Below are 18,781 nucleotides of genomic sequence, written 5' to 3' on the forward strand. Positions count from 1 at the left end.
GGTGGAAAAGCGTGCATTCACCCTCTGTTTAAATTTAAATAACATCATCTATAAATCGTTTAATAAGAGTCTAGCTCTCAGATGTGGGCACCCTGAACGAGGATATTAGCAAATAAACTAAAAACATCAGTAACAAACAGCAGTGTCGCATAATCACGTCGATGTCATGCCATGAAGTGGAAACACCTCCCTGTCTTTACTCTTTACTGTTCCTTTTATGTTTATAAACCCTTTATTACATGAAGTGTGTATTTTCTCTAAATGACTCATTTTCTTAGTCATTGTGTTCTGGATCCATGCCAGAGTATTTAAAGACATTAAAGGTAATTTCGTTTATTATGACATGCGTACTTATTGTAGAATATACTGCAGAAAAAGTTGCTGCTCAGAATCCATCTCATCTACAATCGTTTGTATTTAGCTGCAAAATGTGCTGACGCAAAAAGTTTTTCCAAGCTTAATTTTCAACATCAATTTTAGTTAAATTAGGCTAGACTGGATTTGTTTGCACTTTGCTTTTCTTCATTTCAAAAGTCTTGTCTGGATGTCAGATCTTAAAAACCAGCTACAAATGTTGCAGTCATACAGAGAAGAGAATCAGTGATTTAAACAACAGAGCGGCCACAAAGCTGGCTCTGTCATTACAACCACAGTCTTCTGTTTCAGGTAGAGTGAATGCAAATTGCAGTGATTTGTCTAAGAAAAAAAGACTGGACTCAATCCAATATGTGGATGAATGTAAGGATTTGATCCCGCAGACCTACACTTCGTTCCTCTGACTGCATATTGATGCATTACTAGTGTCCACAATACAATAAAAGCTAGGAAGAAAATCCTTCGGCTTCCTGTTTTTCCCTCTCCTCTCCTCTCCCCTGCCCTTCCTCTTCCTTTAGTCTTTTATTTGTGGCAAACAGATGTTGATTCATTGGTCCATGACCTGAGGAAGTCTGGCCTGCCCAGCTGTCTAACAGGCCACAGACCTGTTTTAAGGTTTGACTGATAAGGACCTTAAAAGAGTTGCTATTTTTTGTTTTTTCTCCCAAAGCGGGTGGATCCATGGTGCCGTGGGTAGCACTGTAGCCTAATAAACTCAAGTTAATCCAAAGAATTATGTAAAATCAACTACAATATTGGGCCACACCTCTTAATCTTTGAATTCAGGTGTTTTTGTCCTGTTGCCGCGCTTGTATAAAATCATGTAGTCAAAAGAACGGATTGTTCTACTGATAAAAATTCATAACATTAAGGAGTGGGATCAGCAAGTGCTAACGCTCTGCAGGGTTCCACGTCTCCTCTGGCAGTAACATCAGCACAAAGACTGTACCAGGAGCTGCACGGCACAGGTTTCAGCTGCTGTAGGTGTAATGTGGTCCAGTATTTTTGTCCCTATAGTGTAAATCGCAGTTAGTTCCCACCTTACGATTACTTTACAATTCCTAATTTTAAAAACTCATAGTTCTTATTAAAATTAGCGTTAGAGTAGCTGGATCCAAATAGACTGGTTCATTCAAAAACACAAACAGACCCACTGATGTTTGTATGATGGAAATATTGGACGTTTAACAATAACAATAACTAAGAAGGTTGTGGTGAAGTGTAAAACACTCCTCGGACTTGCTTGAGGTCAGAAGTGTTGCTTACCTCTGCGTAAGGTGGCCGTGTGGAACGGCGGCGGGGGCGTAATCTCGGTGTACGCGCGCTCCCTGGGCACGGCCGACTTCATCTCCATGTAGCTGCTCTCCGGGGGGCAGAAGGGCAGGGGCAGCCCGGGCAGGTCTTTGATGGTGGCGTACGGATTCTCGCTGTTCAGAGAGCTGCTGCTCACGGCTGCCGAATCCTTCAGCTCTGCAGGAAACAAATATTGAGAGATTAACTGCATATGAAGTCCATGCAGAGCGAGAATGGAGCATGATTGAGAGTTAAAGCCTAAGCCTACTAGATGAAGCATTCATTCCATGAAAAGTGAGATTTTCATCAGTATGCAGCTCTGTAAATTGCTGTACAGCTGCAAGTTAATGACTGTTGACGTAAATTTGTAGGCAGCACAAATGACTTCCAGTAACTGTCGAGTACTGACATGGAAATTGAAATTTCTAGCAGTTTTACAAGCCTGAGAATTCCTCTGGGCTCAGGAGACAAATCATGACAGTAGAGGACGACGACAGCTTCTGAAGTTTCAGCTTTCTTTATAAAGTGCTGATGATCTTTTACAGCAATAAGGAATCAGCTTTAGTTTAATTGTACGCTGATGAAATTGTAGGCTTAACAGATCTGCCTAAAGTAAGTGAGCCTGTTGAGACGAAATGTGTTTTTTTCCATGAGCAATATTCAATAATGATATTTAAATAATCCAAAAAGCAGCTTCAGACTTCTTTGTCTCTTTATGGAACGATGCCGTGTTAGCAACAAACAAGATGAGAAAAAATGTTCCCCAGTGACAGCAGAGGTGCAGCATTTAAAGAGCCGCAAACACAGAGACACTGAAAAAAGACCAATTACAACTGAAATGTTTCCAGGGGACAATAAAAAAATGGATGTAAGCTTACGGTTTGTCTGATGGTTTCTTTGTTTTATCACTCGCTTCATGAGTCACTGAATTTTGCAACAAACACGTCTCAGCCGTCTGCTGCGTCTGTGTTTTCAGACCAGTCAAAATGTTTTCTCAGTCTGCTTAAATGTGTTTGCGCTACGAGGAGCTCTCAGGACCACTACACACAGCCCACAGCCGAGCATGTTATGAGCTTACTGTCTTTGTTTAACATGCATTTTAACATTTGCTAAATGGGACTAAACAAACAGTCCAGCTGAGGATGATGGGAATGTCATCAGTAAACAAGCAAGCCAAACTTTATTTGTACAGCACACTTGATTCGACGTGGCATTCAAGGTCAAGTGTGAGCTGAGGTGAGTAAAAAAAACAAAACAACCTACAGATAATGTAAAATGAATGAGATTCAAATAATTTAATAAATGCAAAGAAAATAAACAACGAAGAAGATAAAATCTGACTGAGTGTGCAAATCATGACAGAAGGCTTGATCTTTTGTGTGGCCTGGGTCCAATTCCACCCAGACTATCAGAAAATAATAGAAACTAATAAATAAAAAAATATAAATATAAAAATAACATTTAAGCAATAGAAGTGATAAAACATGGAAACAGGAATAAGATCAAATAAAAATTAAAACAACAATATGCAAGTAAAAATGTGGAAAACAAACATTCAACATGTCACAAGCACTAGAAAAAAAATGTGATCACATGGCGGCGAGAGATCGAACGCTACATTTTTCCACAAGTACATAGAGTTCCCCCAGAGGGGGCCTTTGAAACCAATTTACATGGACATCTAATTCACTCAAAGCTTGCTGTTAAAAAATTACACGGGTGTTAGAAGAAAAGTCCCCACAGTTAAAGCCTCTGTGGACCATGAATGTCTGTGTAAAATTCATGAAAAGCCATCTGATGGATAAAGGTGTGACGGTGGAGAACACTGTCATCCATAGACTGTCTAAATAAAGCATACTTTGTAAGCATACTTTGGACAGCTTTTCCACAGCTAACCTCAGACTTCAGCAGTAAGTAAGAAAAGAGAGAAAATGAGGTGATAAACTACCTTTGTTGTAATATTTTCCGAGGCTGGCGCTGTAGCTGTAGCTCCGATCGATGCCAAAAGCTCCTGTTAACAATAAAAGACAAATCAGACGTCTTCATTTTGCTTTATAGCGAGCTAATCAAAAGCAGATAAACTGCTGTGGAAACCTGTAAAAATCAATCCCAGGTGAGTGATAGGTGCTGGCAATGCAACTCTCACCTTTTACGAAGTCCTTATTATTTTTATAGTCTCATATCGAGTGTGCCACGCTGACTAGGAAATGTGATGGTCGATAAACTTTGCTCGACATTATAAGCAGGAACTACTTAAGCTTCTTCCTGGCCTGAGGCTCTCAGCCATTACCTGTTTAAGCAGCTATGCTGGCGCAGTTACTGAAAAGAGCCTAAGAAATATTTGAAATCTAAACTTTTGCACTCCACTCCAAGCTTCACGCACAACTCTGATCAAGACCCTAAAAAAAGGGTTAAATTTGACTGAGACACTTTGATCCCTGACAGTTCAGCTTACTGAGGTTATTCTCCATTATCAGCTATGTTTTAACTCTTTCATTACCAATGAGGAACTACAGCAGATGTGTTTGGATCAAAAATAGATAGGGACTTATTCTTCTCATTTATATTCCAATTTTTCATTTTCAGATACCAATAAAATACTTTTCACTGTTCAAACAATAATTTCCAGGTCTGTCAACAAACTGTTTTAGCTCCTATCGCTTTAAAGGCCTCCCCTCCCTAAAAACCCCACTGTCTTCTGATTGGCTGCCCCTCCTCTCTCCTGCAACCAGAACCCTGGTGCCTGTAAGCCAGGCTTCTCTACTCATGTGCCTTTGGTGTCCCTGAGATGACTGTGTAAAAAGACCACACTGAGCTGATGTTAGCTCAGCACAAAATTACAAGAAAATGTCAGACTTTAAAAAAAGCTTTTGGCTCGCAGGGATTATTTTACATTTACCTCATAATTTAAAACTTTGATCATGATTGTAATCATCTAACATCAGGACATGAGAGAAAATGAGAAAAGCATGACATAGCACCCCCCCCCCCCCCCCCCATGGCCATCAGAGGAACAGCAGTTCTTTGCTTTCTCACTTTGCCAGAGGTCACCACTTAGTCATAATAATATAATATTAAACTTTAAATATCATCAGAAGTCTGCACAAATCCTTCTAAGAAAGGACACGTATGAGATCTTTGCACTTCAGCTTCATACTTGCTCTTCAGTGAAAATAAAGACGTTTGGTTGATCCCACATGAACTCTGATTAATGTTGCACAAGACGTTTTCTTTCCACCTGTTATGACCGTAATTAAAGAATGCATTTAACTTAAGTGACATAACTGTTTAATTATTGACTACAATTTGATCACTCTGTTATATTACTATGAGACAGGCAAAGATAATGTGATGACAGTAATGTCTTATTTTGTAACATCCCCCCCACAGACACACACACCCCTCACCGCCAGCCAGCAGTTGCAGATTTTGCTGATTACTTTAATGCCGCTGTGGTCAGAAGGTCAGGAAACCAGGTTCTTGCTTTTATAAGCTTGTAAATGTTAATGTGCTCATTTTATTCTAGTCTACAGCTGCAGGTGTGCCCTCTAAATGATCCTTATGTGAATCACGCAGTGGAGAGTCACCTAGACGGACCTGAGTCTTTGCGAGGCTCGTGGTGTTTCCAGTCTGCAGGCAGAGTGGCATTGGTCTCGACTCCAAACAGACCTCGTCTCTCCCTCTCTGCGTTCTTCACACTGCAGAACAGCTGGTTGTTGGTGTTCTGTAAGGCAGGAAAAATGATAAACCGTCGCAAATGTACAAAAGCCAAATGAAGCGCTGAGGACCAATGACCTACTGCGTCTACACGTTTTGGTATCATATGATTTCACAACCCCCTGAATACATAGCCAGCTGTTGCTGACTGTCCAAATGACATATTCCTCCCATTGCTGCCCTTCAGTTGCAATGAGGCATGAAGCTTTCTCCTTAGATATCAGAGATGACATTCACCTTGATGGTGCGGTCGTGGTTGTTGGGGAGGTGTGGCAGCGGAGGCCTGTTCTGGCTCAGTGTGTGGTAGCTGGGGTTGGAGTAGTAATGGTGGTAACTGTGAGGAACATCTGCAGGACGAAAACAAACACATGGCATCACGTCTGCTGCTATTAAATTACCTCAAGGTCAATAAAATGCATTCCACAATCACACAGAGTGAGATAGACATGAAACCGCACTGTGCATACAAACGACATCAACATCACAGTTCTCCAAAAATACTCAATATCCAGCGTAGATCGCTGACCGGCTGAATCTTCTTCTGCAAAGGCATGTTAGCAGTCAGCAGTGACAGCAGTCACAAATATAAATATTTACAGGGATTCAATAAGAATCCTCAACAACACCACAAAATCTGCCACAGTCCCACTTGTTGCAACATTTAATTTATCCCTTATGTATAAGATGACTTCAATTACTGCAGTTAATAAATGGCTGACACTGAGCATGATATCTATCTAGTTTACTGCACCAGTTTGTAAAACAATCAAATACGTTTGGCTGAATTAAATGGAAGTTTGAAACATATCTGACCATGCCTTCTTCTTCCAATTCTAACATACTATATGAAAAATTTGTTCAGTGATTTATTTTCATAATAAACCTTATTCAGGTGGCCTTCAAGTCCACTTAAATCACATTCGGTCATCAACTGTTGTACCAAAAGAAAACATATTTTTTTTAAAAATATAGTTATGTTGATTTCTGACATCCTGCTTTATATTTTTAAGGCTTAAAAAGTGTTTTAGTGTCAGTTTAAACCTCCAGCAGGGAAGTCAAAAAGGGAAAATCAGCCGTCACATCAACACATTAATCAAAGAGTCAAATTTATATCCACAAACACAAATTTTCCTTTTTTTTGGCTGCAATGACGATTCTCCCATCTACTAATTTATGTCTATGTACACAAAATATATAATATTTTCCAAAAGAGTGAAAAATCCACACGTTTGAGGGTGGAGTGATTGGCAGTGATGTGACCTATGTTGGTGGAAACCACTAGAACCATAGTGCTGGTCCCTCACGAGAGATCAAAAACTACTGTTCGATTTTGCACAGGGTAAGATTTAGAAAAAGACCCTGGTTTTGGTTCAAATACAATGACTCGATTTTATTTTAAAGGCGGTTTGTTGCGTGCCGGGGTGACGTGTTCCAGCTGGACAGGATCAACAACATACGTGCTGCAGACACAAAACATTCTTCTCATTGAAACACGTTAGCTTTACTGCAAAAAAAAAAAAAAGTTACTCGTCTCCAAGAACATGAACAAATACATTACTTCTCCTGTTTTGCCACAAAGTGCATAAAGTGTGTTATTAGCCGTGCTGGAAAAAGTAGAGCAAACGTATGAAAGTAAAGATGAAAGCAGTTTCTAAGGTGACTGGATTTTCAGGTGCAGCTGCCTGTGCACGCTCCAGCATGACAGTAAAATACTGGGTGATTGTTCCCACTGAACATGTCAGATTGTCATTATCCAGCGATGTTCTCGTACCCCCCGTCTGCACTTACCAAACCTTACTGGAAACTGCATGGTGCTACACACTACCACATTGTAGGTTTAAGTTCAGTGCTAAATTATTGTTGCTGTAATTCAACCTCATATCCACAGGAGATGAATCCTGTGTTGAGATTCTGATGTTTCAAACTCTGAACAGTCTGACTGGATGTGTCAGATTTTACTTTGAATCTGTGTCCGTTTTATGTTACGCATGCAGCGCTCAGTGGGATGAGCCATTCTCTGCATGAGCAGACAGAAGCATCTTCAGACTGTACCTGGAACGGCATATTCAGAGTTGACGGTGCGGCTGGTGGAGAAGGAGACAGTCGGGGTGTTGTTCTGCTTTTCCTTCTGCCTGCGGCGGTAGAGCAGCAGCAGAGCCAGCAGCAGGACCACCAGAATGACAAGCACAACGATGCCGGCGATGGCCCCCCACGACTCCCTCTCTCCAGGATTAAGACGACTCATGACGCTCCCCGTCTGCTGAAAGGAGTCTGACAAGCAGAGGGTGGAAGGAGAGCTCAAGTACAACAACCAGAGCAGCTTTCATGATTAATTCATTATTATTATGAACACATTACAGGTTACATGTTCAATTCGGTTTTATTCATATAGCACCAAATCACAACAACAGCCGCCTCAAGGAGCTTTATATTGTAAGGTACTGTAAATGTCAGTGTTATAACTCCCAAACTTCTGCTAACATGAGGTCCGTACCTTGCTTGCAGTCGTCGCCTCTGTTTTCACACACACAGTCTCCAGTAAATCTGTCACAGAGGAGGTTGGCTGGACAGGAACAGGTCTGAGCACAGAGCTGGCCGAAACGTCCCGGATCACACGCTGGAAAACAAAGTACATTTCTCTGACTTATTTCCCCTTCAGCAGCATCTGTATGAGATATCTGTTGACGTTTTACAGGACTCACTTGATTGCTCCTATTATTCTGTTAGGCCTCATCTCAGCGAATCTGAGTCACTGAGCTGGTCCTGTGTTTGTGCTGCTTTTTAATGCAAATATCTGTTTTGTTTCAGTTGTTCTGGTGAAAATTCTAGTATTTTGTTAGTCGAGCACTAATTAGCAGGTGTTTGTTTCTCTGTGATGCATCTGGACAGTTTATGATTGCTGCTTGCTGACTAAGCTAACTGGCAACAGCTGGTAGTTTAAATATGGTCACTTCCAGCTCTAAAGCAAAGCAAGATGCTCAGATCAACGCCTCACATTGGCTGCTTCCAATGATTAGAGTGGGTCTATGGATAAAAGCAAGGCCCTAGCTGCTGGGAAGTTAAAATAGTGATTAAAATCAACAGATTACCACTTCAAGTTCTAACCCTGTAGATACTCTAAACAAATCAAAAGCACCGTACTGTCCACGCTCTCATCTCTGCATGAAATCCTGTGGCACTCACGTTTGGAGCAGTCGATAGCGGTCCAGCCTGGTAAACATTCACAGTGACCGTTCCGGTGGTTGCACGTGGAGTTGTTGGCACAGGGAAGACACACTTCAGAGCACTGTTTTCCAAAGTAGCCAGCTGGACAAACTGTAACCACAGAAAAGAACCTGCTAAATGTCCTGCACTCACTTGTAAATGAAAGATCAGCGGCTTTTTGTGATGACTGCTGATTAGTGAGAAAGCCCACCTTGGTCACAGTTTGGCCCAGTGTATCCAGGTAGACAGTCACACTCTCCTGTCACATGATGGCAGCGGTATGATTGGCCGCAGGACTGACACGTCATACTGCACTGGTCACCGTACGTACCCGTTCTGCATTCTGAGGGAAACAGTAGGGCTGATATTAGACAATGCATACAGCGAGCGAGTCTTTAAGTCGTTTTTTATTAACTCATCAGATACAACGCTCACTGTTTTGGCAGGTGACTCCCCAGTAGCCTGGGCGGCACACACACGCTCCAGTTTCCCTCAAACACGTGTCGCTGTTTGGACAATGCTTGAAGCAGGTCTGGTTACAGTGGCGCCCCCACAGGCCCTCTGAACACGGCTCACTGCAGCGGGGACCTAAAGGAAATGAAGCAGTGAGCACATAAACGAAGCAGGAAATTACAACTTTTATTGACTCTAATCACATCATTTAGTTTAATAAAGGACCTACAGTTTTACATCTGCTAAAGCAAAGAGCAGAATGCCTTTCACTATCCCAAGTGTAAATCAGTTACTGATCTAAATACATAAAAACATGGTTATAACTGTATAATAAAAATGTAGTTGAAATGATAAGCAGGAACAGAGAGAAATGGGAACATGAGGGGTTTTAGTGGTTAGCAGTTTCAGAAATGTTGCTGTTGAGCAGCCAACTCTGAAATATTTGGTAATTTAGTGTTCTCACCAAAAAGATTTTTCAAAACTGTAACTAACACGTTTTCCCCGAAACACAAAGAGCCTGTTTTATTTGCATGGATGGGAGGTGCAAAACCAGAAAAAAGTGCTTTTCATACTGGGCCAGTCTAGCAGCCTTTACGAGGCTGCACTGGGGTATGGACGTAAGAGTGAAACACTAACATCAGCATGTCAATGTTCACCTTCACTAGCACGAAACACACACGTGTTAGGTTAACAGAGTCCTCTCTAAACCCCCAAAATATTAGTCTCATCGAGTCAACAGAAGAATTGTTGGAGGTCAATAAGAGTGCAATATGTATGACTTTAACCCTGTGAGGTCATAAACATAAGCCAGATCATATCTCTTAGACAGAGCAAAAAAATGACTTTCTTGGAACAAATGTAAAAAATATTTCATGCATGTTAGAAGGTTTAGTTTTTGTCCCATATTTGTTAAAACACAGGAGAAAAATGTATTCACAAATGAAATGCTCTGTTTTCAAAGGCTTACAGTTTAGACCTCACAGGTCGAGTCAGGTGGTGTCGCGACAATCAGAAAAATGAATTTCAGATTGAAAAAACTTCATCTGGACAGCTGAGTAAGGCAACAAATGTTTAAGATCACCGCCTTCCCTTTTTAAATGGTCATATATGAAAAAGAAGGAGGAAGGAATTGGTGTTTAGTAATTCAGTTCAATTCGGCTTTATTTATACAGCACCAAATCACAACAACAGTCACCTCAAGGTGCTTTACATTGTAATGTAGACCCTACAATACAGTGAAAACCCAACAATCGTATGACCCCCTATGAGCAGCACTTTGGCGACAGTGGGAAGGAAAAACTCCCTTTTAACAGGAAGAAACCTCCAACAGAACCAGGCTCAGGGAGGGGCGGGGCCATCTGCTGCGACCGGTTGGGGTGAGAGAAGGAAGACAGGATAAGAGAGACAGAGATTAGTAACTGATAGTAAGAAACTTGATTAATTGTACAAATCTGATTGGCTCTGACACTGCTTACATTTACAACTAGACTTTCTTTAAGTCACACAACAATGAGAATAAAGGAGAGCAAGGATGGTTTAAAACCTGTGGCTCACAGTTTATCAGACCAGACTCATCTGTGACACCAAAGCCAAGCTGGCAGCGATACATCAGCAGGACGTCATCACTTACCAGACCAGCCTGGCAGACAGTGGCACTCCCCAGTGGTAGCTTGGCAGCCGTCGGCATGAACACAATCACACCTCTTCAGGCAGCCAGGCCCAAACGTGCCCATCTGCACAATGAACAAGTGCCAACGGGCAAAGAACTGTCAGGGGAATCTCCTCCACATTTGGCCAGCCCAGTCAGAGTGAGACAAAATACTACACTGGCAATGTGATGTTGTGTAGACAGCCTGGTGGGCTGGCATCGCAAAGACAAGAGGGGTACTTTTCCAATATGCAGATTGAAGCATACAGAGGGCGAGGTAAGGGATTCAAAGCTGGACACTTCTACGGGCTGCTTAATCAGAAAACAGACAACCCCTAGAATTATCAGCCGTATGATTTGAGTGTCAGTCTTATCAAAGACGCCATTCGTCTCATCAGTGTGACATGGACTAAACACAGACCAGACTTTTCTTATCTTGGAGAGCATTTATGTTACACAGTGACAAAGTGACATCTGTGACAAAGTGACAACCACTGCTTTTATTTTGTTTATATTTTATATGCATTCAGTGTGTTATTGCACACTTATTAATTAAGATCTCCATTTACCTTTATCTGCTGATTTGTTGTGACAGGTTATTTTTATTAAATACACAATAACAATATATGTTATATATTTGTTTACATTCCAGTTTCCCCATCGAGCTGAGTCATAAAAGCATTATTGCTGTTACTCTGTGCACTTGTGTGCAGGTATGGTGTCTGACAACATCCGTATTCAAGGTTCAAGGCTGTTTTATTGTCGCCCTACAGAGAAAACTGTCTGAGACTAAAGACACTGCTGTATAGGACAGACGTGTCACAAAAACAGCGCTCCCTGTTGTCTTGTAAAAGGATGAATCTATTTAATACCTGGTTTTCCAACATCTTTTACAACTTCAAGGGTAAATATTATATATAACTCCTGCCAGTATCTCCAGATACTCACCGGGCACGGTTGGTCACAGCGCGCCCCCTGCCAGCCAGCCGTGCAGGTGCAGGATCCATCTGCAGGGTTGCATTTTGCTCCGTTGGCACAGTGACACGTGGCATTGCATCCTGGACCCCAGGTTCCTTCGGAGCAGGGGATGGAGCAGTCCGGACCTCGCCAGCCTGCAGACCCACAATCAACTGTAAGTCTTTGTTTTCCTTTTGGCCAGTTTTCCTTCATGATTGTTTTTCTTTACTCATCACCTTCTTTGCAGAAACAAGTTCCATCAATCGGTGAGCAGTCCACATAGTTTTTACAGGAGCACTCCAGGGAGCAGTTCTTGCCATAGGTGCCACTTTTACAGGGATTTTCACAGTGAAGCCCCTGCAGTAACCCCCAAAGTTTGGTTTACATGAAGACACAACAGGTATAGAAAGTGAGTCATGAGTCGTTAATCTACTCTACCACTGACCGTGAAGCCCGGGGCGCAATGGCATCGTCCTGTGGCCCCATCACACACCCCTCCATTCACACAAAGACACGGCTCCAGGCAGCCATGACCATAGAAACCATGAGCGCAGGTCTCATTGCAGTATAGTCCCGCCCAGCCCGGTTGGCATGTGCACTCTCCTTTCATTGGATGGCAGCTGGAGAGTGTAAGCAGACATAAATATGAATGGAGCAGTGAGAAACAGAGGACCTAATGCCAAAGAAAACCCACAGTCAGCGCCTGTCTACATGTACTTCAGTACTTGTCTTCATACTGCAGAGGGGCATGAAACCACTTTAAAGAAATTATATTTGATGCTGCCATTTTTCTGAGCTGGAGAATAATCTCATTGGTTGACTTTATGGTTGATGGAGCCACTGCAGCATAAGATGTTAATCAGGCTCCGTGATGCCCACAAAGGCCTGAGAAATGAAAACATCTGTGGCTGTGTGGTCTGCTTAAAGCAGCTCTTTAATTACATTTTGTGCTGCAACATTATGATACGATATGATAACATTTAACCTATACTTGGGAATTTCCAGGTAAACCTAACTGGATGAAGATCCTGGAATAGACAAGATTATTATAGGAGATCTCATTTGGTCTCATTTGGGAAGGATCCCTCAGAAGGACTTGGAAAACATGGCTTTCTGGCTTAATATAAGCACTGATGGATGGATGGTTGGATAATATAAATAACATGCCATCAGCCTCAGTTAAAATGGTGCAATACTATGCAGATAAAGTAAATAACACATATTTATGAACCAGTTATTATAATATTATTGTTCAGGATCTTTTTGAGAAATATCTGAGAGTGTTGTGAACACGAACTATATAATTAATAAAACTGTGTGTCCTGTAAAACCTACAACATTATTAAAAGAAGAAGAAAAAAACCACCCTTTGGTTAAACAGCGCAACATAAAGTGTAGAACAAGGGTAGCGTCAAATATGTGAATTCAAATTACAAGAATGTTTTTTTCAATTTTTCACTTCACACTGCATGCATCACTATTCAAAGCAGTAAATGAAGCTTTTGCCAGACTCATGTAAGAGCTGCTCTTACCTGAGTGTGTGTTTGTCCTGACAGAGACACGTGCGCTCACAGTGCATGCCATATATGCCGTCTGGGCACATCCTGTCCCTGCAGTGCGGACCACTGAAGCCCGGCTCGCACAGACAGGCTCCATCGATGTTGTAGCAGCGCGCACCGTTAGCACAGTCGCACACGCCTTTACAGTCCTGTCCGTAACTACCTGCAGCACACTCCTCCTTACACCTTAATGCAGGAAAACACACAGACAGAAAAAAGCTGGGGCAATGGGATAAAATATACAAATGTGTGTTTGAGCACAGTATGCACAAACCAAATCTAAACGTTCTGCATTCCTGTGCCTCTGCTGTTTGGTTTTGCCTGAATTTTGGAGAAAAACATGCTCAAATTACTCCTGTTCACTTACAAGAAATCATAACCAGGCTGCCTTTTAATTTGAAGACAAAAAAATGGATGACAGTGTCAAAACAATTTAAAATGCTTTCTCCAGTCAAAGGTTTCAATTGTAATGTCGAGAAGACAACTTTTCTCTGTCGGTGACTAATCCAAACATTAGACGTGGCACCGGTAAGCATACTGGAGAGGCACCTGCACAGGAAAAGCAAGAAAAGGCGGAAACAACCACATGCTGTCCAAAGATCCACTTTCACTTGCTTACCTGTGACCAGTGAAACCTTTAGCACACTGACACTGTCCAGTTTCAGCGTCACATTTTCCGTTGTTGTGGCAAACACACTCCTCAGTACAGTTTGGCCCAAACCTTCCTTCTGGACATCGCTCGGTACAGACTGGACCCTGAACAGCAGAATGGAAAAATCATTAAGCACACAGAAAAACAAAAAAGACAAATGGATATAGATGCGTTATTGCAAAAATATGAACTAAAATGCCATCGGCTTCTGCACTCACTGAGAAAATAATGAGCTGTCAGATGGGCTCGCAATCAGAACAACATGTGCAAGTCATGCAAGTGCATACTTTCAAAATGTCAGTGTTACAAAAACGTGACTGTTTTTCCAGAATTCGAAGCCAGCTGGAACATGAAACACGAGCTAATTTAAAACCTGGCAACCTGCATGAGTAACAGAAAGCCTCAAAATATACCGTCCATCCAGGTGGGCAAGCGCAGATCCCTTTGCCTTTACAGATGCCACCATTCTGGCACGGGCATCGCGCCTGGCATTTCCTCCTACACGAGGTCTCACAGCTGGGGGGAGAAAAAAGATGGCTTAATGTCTCCTGACTGCAATTAACTGCTTTTAGCGACAAAAGACTGCATTTGTGTTGGTACATTACTCAGAAACCTGCAGTACTCATTTTCAGCTCCATTAAAAAAAAATTGTAGAGCGGTGTTGAATATTACGCAGTTCAAAATAAACCTTATCAATCTTTAAACTTTCCAGGGTGGACTTGCAGACTCCATGAATGTGGAAGAACTGAGATGAAAAAGGCAGCTAGTTTATTCATCCTTTTGAAAACTGATTGATGCTCAATAAAGAAGAAACATATATTTCACAAGCTATAGGACCTTCTGCCGTCTGGCAAATTTCACCGGAAATGGGTTAAAGGGCGTCTTTCACTTGGACTTATGGTTCCAGCTTTTTTTTTCTTTAATCTTGGCGAATATTTTTTTCTTTTCTTTAAGTTTCTTTTCAACTTAAAGAAAAGAAACACTTTGCAGGCATGTTCTTTATATTGTGGTTTTGTCAGCTGCACATCCATGATTTAAATCTCCCGTTTCTCTGCATCCCAAAGATGCTCTATTAGACTCAGATCTTGGGATCATTTAAACGTTGTTATGCTAAATAAAAGCTGCTCAGTATAACCTGAGCTTTGTTACATGGTGCATTATCCTGCCGGAAGCAGTCGTCAAAAGAAGGTTGCACTGTGCTCATAAATACTTGATGTTTACTTGATGCTAAGGGCCTCAAAGTGCGTCAAGAAAAATATCCAACACATCATTACAAAATCAACAACAAGCTGAAGCTTTGATCCAAAGCAAGATGGATCCATGCTTTCATGTTGTTTACACCAAACTGTGACCCTGCCATCCAAATGTCACAACAGAAACTGAGACTAATTAGATCAGGTAATATTTCCCAAACTGTTGTCATCTGATTTTGTTGGGTCAGTTTCCTGTTTTTAGCTGACAGGAGCGGCATCCAGTGTGGTCTTCTGCTGCTATAGCCCATGTGTGTTGTGCATTGTGAAATGTTGGTCTGCGTACTTTTGTTGTAACAAGTTGTGAAAATACAGAAAAACATAATAGATCAACTTCTGGACTCAATTTTAGAATTTTTCCTGCAGTTTTTATGTCTAAAAGTAGCTGAATATGTAAAAAGAATCAAGATGATCCATCAATTCCTCTTCCGGTAATGCGGAATGTGTCTTTAACCAATCACATTAGAGATTACAACCATCGCAAGGATATTACATTTTCTAAAACGGATGATATGAAAACGCTACAAATGCACACAATTATTGACCCAGATTTATCCCCTAATCTCTGTTGCCAAGCCGCCTTTTTTATTTAGCTCAAAGTGGAGTGTTGTGCTTTCACATTGGCAGAATGAGAGTTTCCACTAATGTGTAGTGGGGAAATGTTTTTACTGCTTACTCATCCTCAGGGGCATCTAAAAAACAGGGCGTAACAGATGACTCATGGAGTACAGAGTAGACCATCGGGGTCTCTTTTCAATCTTCGAATTAACTCACGGAAACAAATAAAAAGATGGATCAGCAAAGAGGAAGATGAGGGTCTAACATACCTCTGGAGAACATTCGGGTAATTAAGTAGGGTCTAATCAAGTGCTGTAATAAATGTCTCCCAAAAGAAATAACTAACAAAGTACAATATTCTAAAAATGGCTCCTAATGAAAAGGAAAATACACTGTTAACTTTTAGCAAGAGCGACTCGCAGAAGGCTGCTAAAATATCCGAACTGTTAGATGGATTGCAATCTAATTTTATACAGGCACTCATGGCTTCCCAATCCTAAATTCATCCCACCGCACCTCCATAATAAACGGGACCCAAAAAATCTGCTGCCAACGTCTCACAGAGGTCCAGGCCCCGAGGGGTCGGAGCTATTTTGGTGTGCATCTCTTCAGCATTTCTAATTAGTGTGTCAGGCATCATTCTGATTTGATTAACTTCTTGGTTACCGCTAACACAACTGCTAACAAGGTATCAATCTTCAAGCTGTATATTTTCTTGCATCCGATAACCTAAATATAGTCCCACAAATGTCTAGTGTGATCTTACTTTTGCTCACCAGACGCTTTCAGCACATTAGGATGAATATCTGCTTCGACTCTTAGGATTAATCAAGAATCTGACCATATTTCTCCATCAGAATTTCTTCCATAGCCTGGAGCTGAAAGTCGATTTTTGTACCTTACATTCCCAATAATCATCTACTAACATTTCTTCTAGTGTCACCACAAGGTTACTCACAGACTTTAGATGTGCTTTCAATATTTATTCCCCAAGCAGAAATGTGAAATAACTGCCTACCCTTTGAGTTTTAATCCAGCACCATCATGGGGCCAGAATTTGTGAGATAATTGTCAAAGTATGCAATATATACATATACAAAGTACAGACTGCTAAGAAAATGTTAGCATTAACAGATGAAGGAAAGCTGGTGAATATGGTTAATGTCGGCACTTTGGATTTGTCATTTTGTCATCATCGTGCTTGCACAGCTGTGGTGTCTGTGAGGTGGCCTCATGCAAATCTCACCCAAGAGTCAGATTTTGAATGAAACTGAAAAGTAAGTTCTTCATAGAGAAACATTGCCAATGTCTGTAAATTTTTATCACTTTTTACAAAGTCAGTGTTGGATTTTAGAAATTTGCTAAGCTGTTTTGTTTGTTTGGACTTACTAAGTCCCTGTGAATCCATCCCGACAAATGCACTCTCCTGTTGCTTTATCGCAGGATCCTCCGGTTGCACACTTGCACCTCTGCAGACAGCGCTTCCCAAATGTGCCTGCTGGACACGACTCTTCACAGTAGCGTCCATTGAACCCTGGAGGACAGCGACATGATCCCTTCACAGGGTCGCAGAGAGCTCCGTTCTCACACTTGCACTGCTGCTTGCAGTTCGCTCCCCAGTGTTTATCGTCACAGTCTGAAAGGTCAAAGGGCAAACTCAGTATACTGAATCATGTAAAACATTAGCCTTTTCCAACATTTTTATATATCTTTTGATTTTGTTTCAAACTGAAAGAGTTAGTTCCTATATAGATCTATACCGCAATCATGGTATTGGCTTGCTCAGATCATACCTTCAGATCTCATATGGGGCACATGTAACCTGTTTCAGCCTGCTGCACAGCTTCTCCTTGTAATTGTCTGACTTAATGTCACGTCTGCTGCCATGCATGCTCTGTCATCTACTGGGGCTCTTGTTGCAGCTCTCCACGTATGACCATAGCTTTTCTATAGCTCTTAACTGCAGCCAGGGGGGTAGTAACGAAATAAATACAGGAACCTGCAACATGGGCTCCTCTTCTTTGTGTTTGTGCCGTTGTTGGTGTTTAGCTCTGGGGAATATAAAAAGATCTCATCTGGAGTGGAGTGAGGCCAAGTGTTAAAAACTTTTTTGATCCTTGATGCTTCATCTTTGTTCCCCTTTTCAAGCCAACTTTTCCAGCCATGAGCATTTGACCCACACATAACTCTCTCACCATAAGGGGATGAATCGCTGGCTTTTTTAGGACTTCCACAAGCTCGTCTCTGCATGGGCTGATGTCCCACAATCCCTTTGTGTAGACAAAGACAAACTGACGCAGGACCGTAAATGGCGCATTGAGGGGTGTTCAGAAAGAAGAAGACTAGCAACTGTTCAATGACCACAGACCCTGGAATGTCATTGAAATTCACCAATTTGCAGAGATGAGTCAGAGTAACACTGACCAATGAGAAGAGAGCACACCCTGAGATATGTTCTTCTCAACTTTGAGGGAAGCAACTGAAGCAACTGCCAACAGGAGAAATTGATACCACTGACTGGCATGTGATGAGGTGAGAAATACAAGTACAACATACATAATGATGTTCTAAAGTCTAAGTGAAACAAGCAATCACTTCATATGTGGATGAGACTTTAGGAAGAACTGGCAGGATGCAGAGCAGAGCCACGCGGCCCGATTACAGCAGATGGAAACGATGATCTTCTTTCTGCTGAAGTGGTCCTGATTGATCTCAGCTAAAAAAGGATTCAGCTCAGCTTTCAAACACGTCTTTCCAAAAATCAGACTGAGCATGTGTTTATACAGGACATCGCATTACTGTATTTATTCTGAAGAAAAGTTGTCCTTTTGTTTTGTTTTTTTCCACAACCCCCACAGCTCGTGCAGTCACACGACTGCACACACTCACACGACGGAGCTTCTCACTTTCATTGCCCACATTTTCCAGTGATTTAAACCAGTCGTTTTCCAGTAAAACCTCCTGCTTCTCTAAACAGTGAGTCAAAGCTACTCTGCGATGCTGGAAATGAAATAAAAACACCGAGTCAAAATAAAATTACACATGATTATTGAAACTTGCATACGGTGCAAGTATGATGATTTTGTGTCCGTTCTGTTGCTCCTAATTGATTTTC

At 41.6% G+C, this 18,781-nt stretch overlaps 1 protein-coding gene across 1 annotated transcript in view; it reads right to left on the bottom strand.

The window, feature by feature from the left end:
• The window catches only part of pear1 (platelet endothelial aggregation receptor 1), a 59,929-nt gene that overhangs the window by 2,433 nt on the left and 38,715 nt on the right, over positions 1-18,781 (bottom strand). The window contains exons 6-22 of the mRNA XM_085472323.1: positions 17,056-17,302; positions 14,272-14,374; positions 13,826-13,962; positions 13,180-13,392; positions 12,093-12,267; positions 11,884-12,004; positions 11,639-11,802; positions 10,673-10,775; positions 9,025-9,177; positions 8,801-8,932; positions 8,569-8,700; positions 7,880-8,002; positions 7,438-7,656; positions 5,623-5,732; positions 5,266-5,392; positions 3,617-3,679; positions 1,642-1,845 (exon numbers count right to left, since the gene is read on the bottom strand). Of these exons, the coding sequence (XP_085328449.1) occupies positions 1,642-1,845; positions 3,617-3,679; positions 5,266-5,392; positions 5,623-5,732; positions 7,438-7,656; positions 7,880-8,002; positions 8,569-8,700; positions 8,801-8,932; positions 9,025-9,177; positions 10,673-10,775; positions 11,639-11,802; positions 11,884-12,004; positions 12,093-12,267; positions 13,180-13,392; positions 13,826-13,962; positions 14,272-14,374; positions 17,056-17,302 (2,526 nt within the window). The remainder of the gene's footprint in view (positions 1-1,641; positions 1,846-3,616; positions 3,680-5,265; positions 5,393-5,622; positions 5,733-7,437; positions 7,657-7,879; positions 8,003-8,568; positions 8,701-8,800; positions 8,933-9,024; positions 9,178-10,672; positions 10,776-11,638; positions 11,803-11,883; positions 12,005-12,092; positions 12,268-13,179; positions 13,393-13,825; positions 13,963-14,271; positions 14,375-17,055; positions 17,303-18,781) is intronic.

This window comes from Copadichromis virginalis, linkage group LG11 (genome assembly GCF_057382275.1).
Source record: "Copadichromis virginalis isolate Kocher_CV1m ecotype Utaka linkage group LG11, C_Virginalis_male_GT1.1, whole genome shotgun sequence".
Taxonomy (NCBI): domain Eukaryota; kingdom Metazoa; phylum Chordata; class Actinopteri; order Cichliformes; family Cichlidae; genus Copadichromis; species Copadichromis virginalis.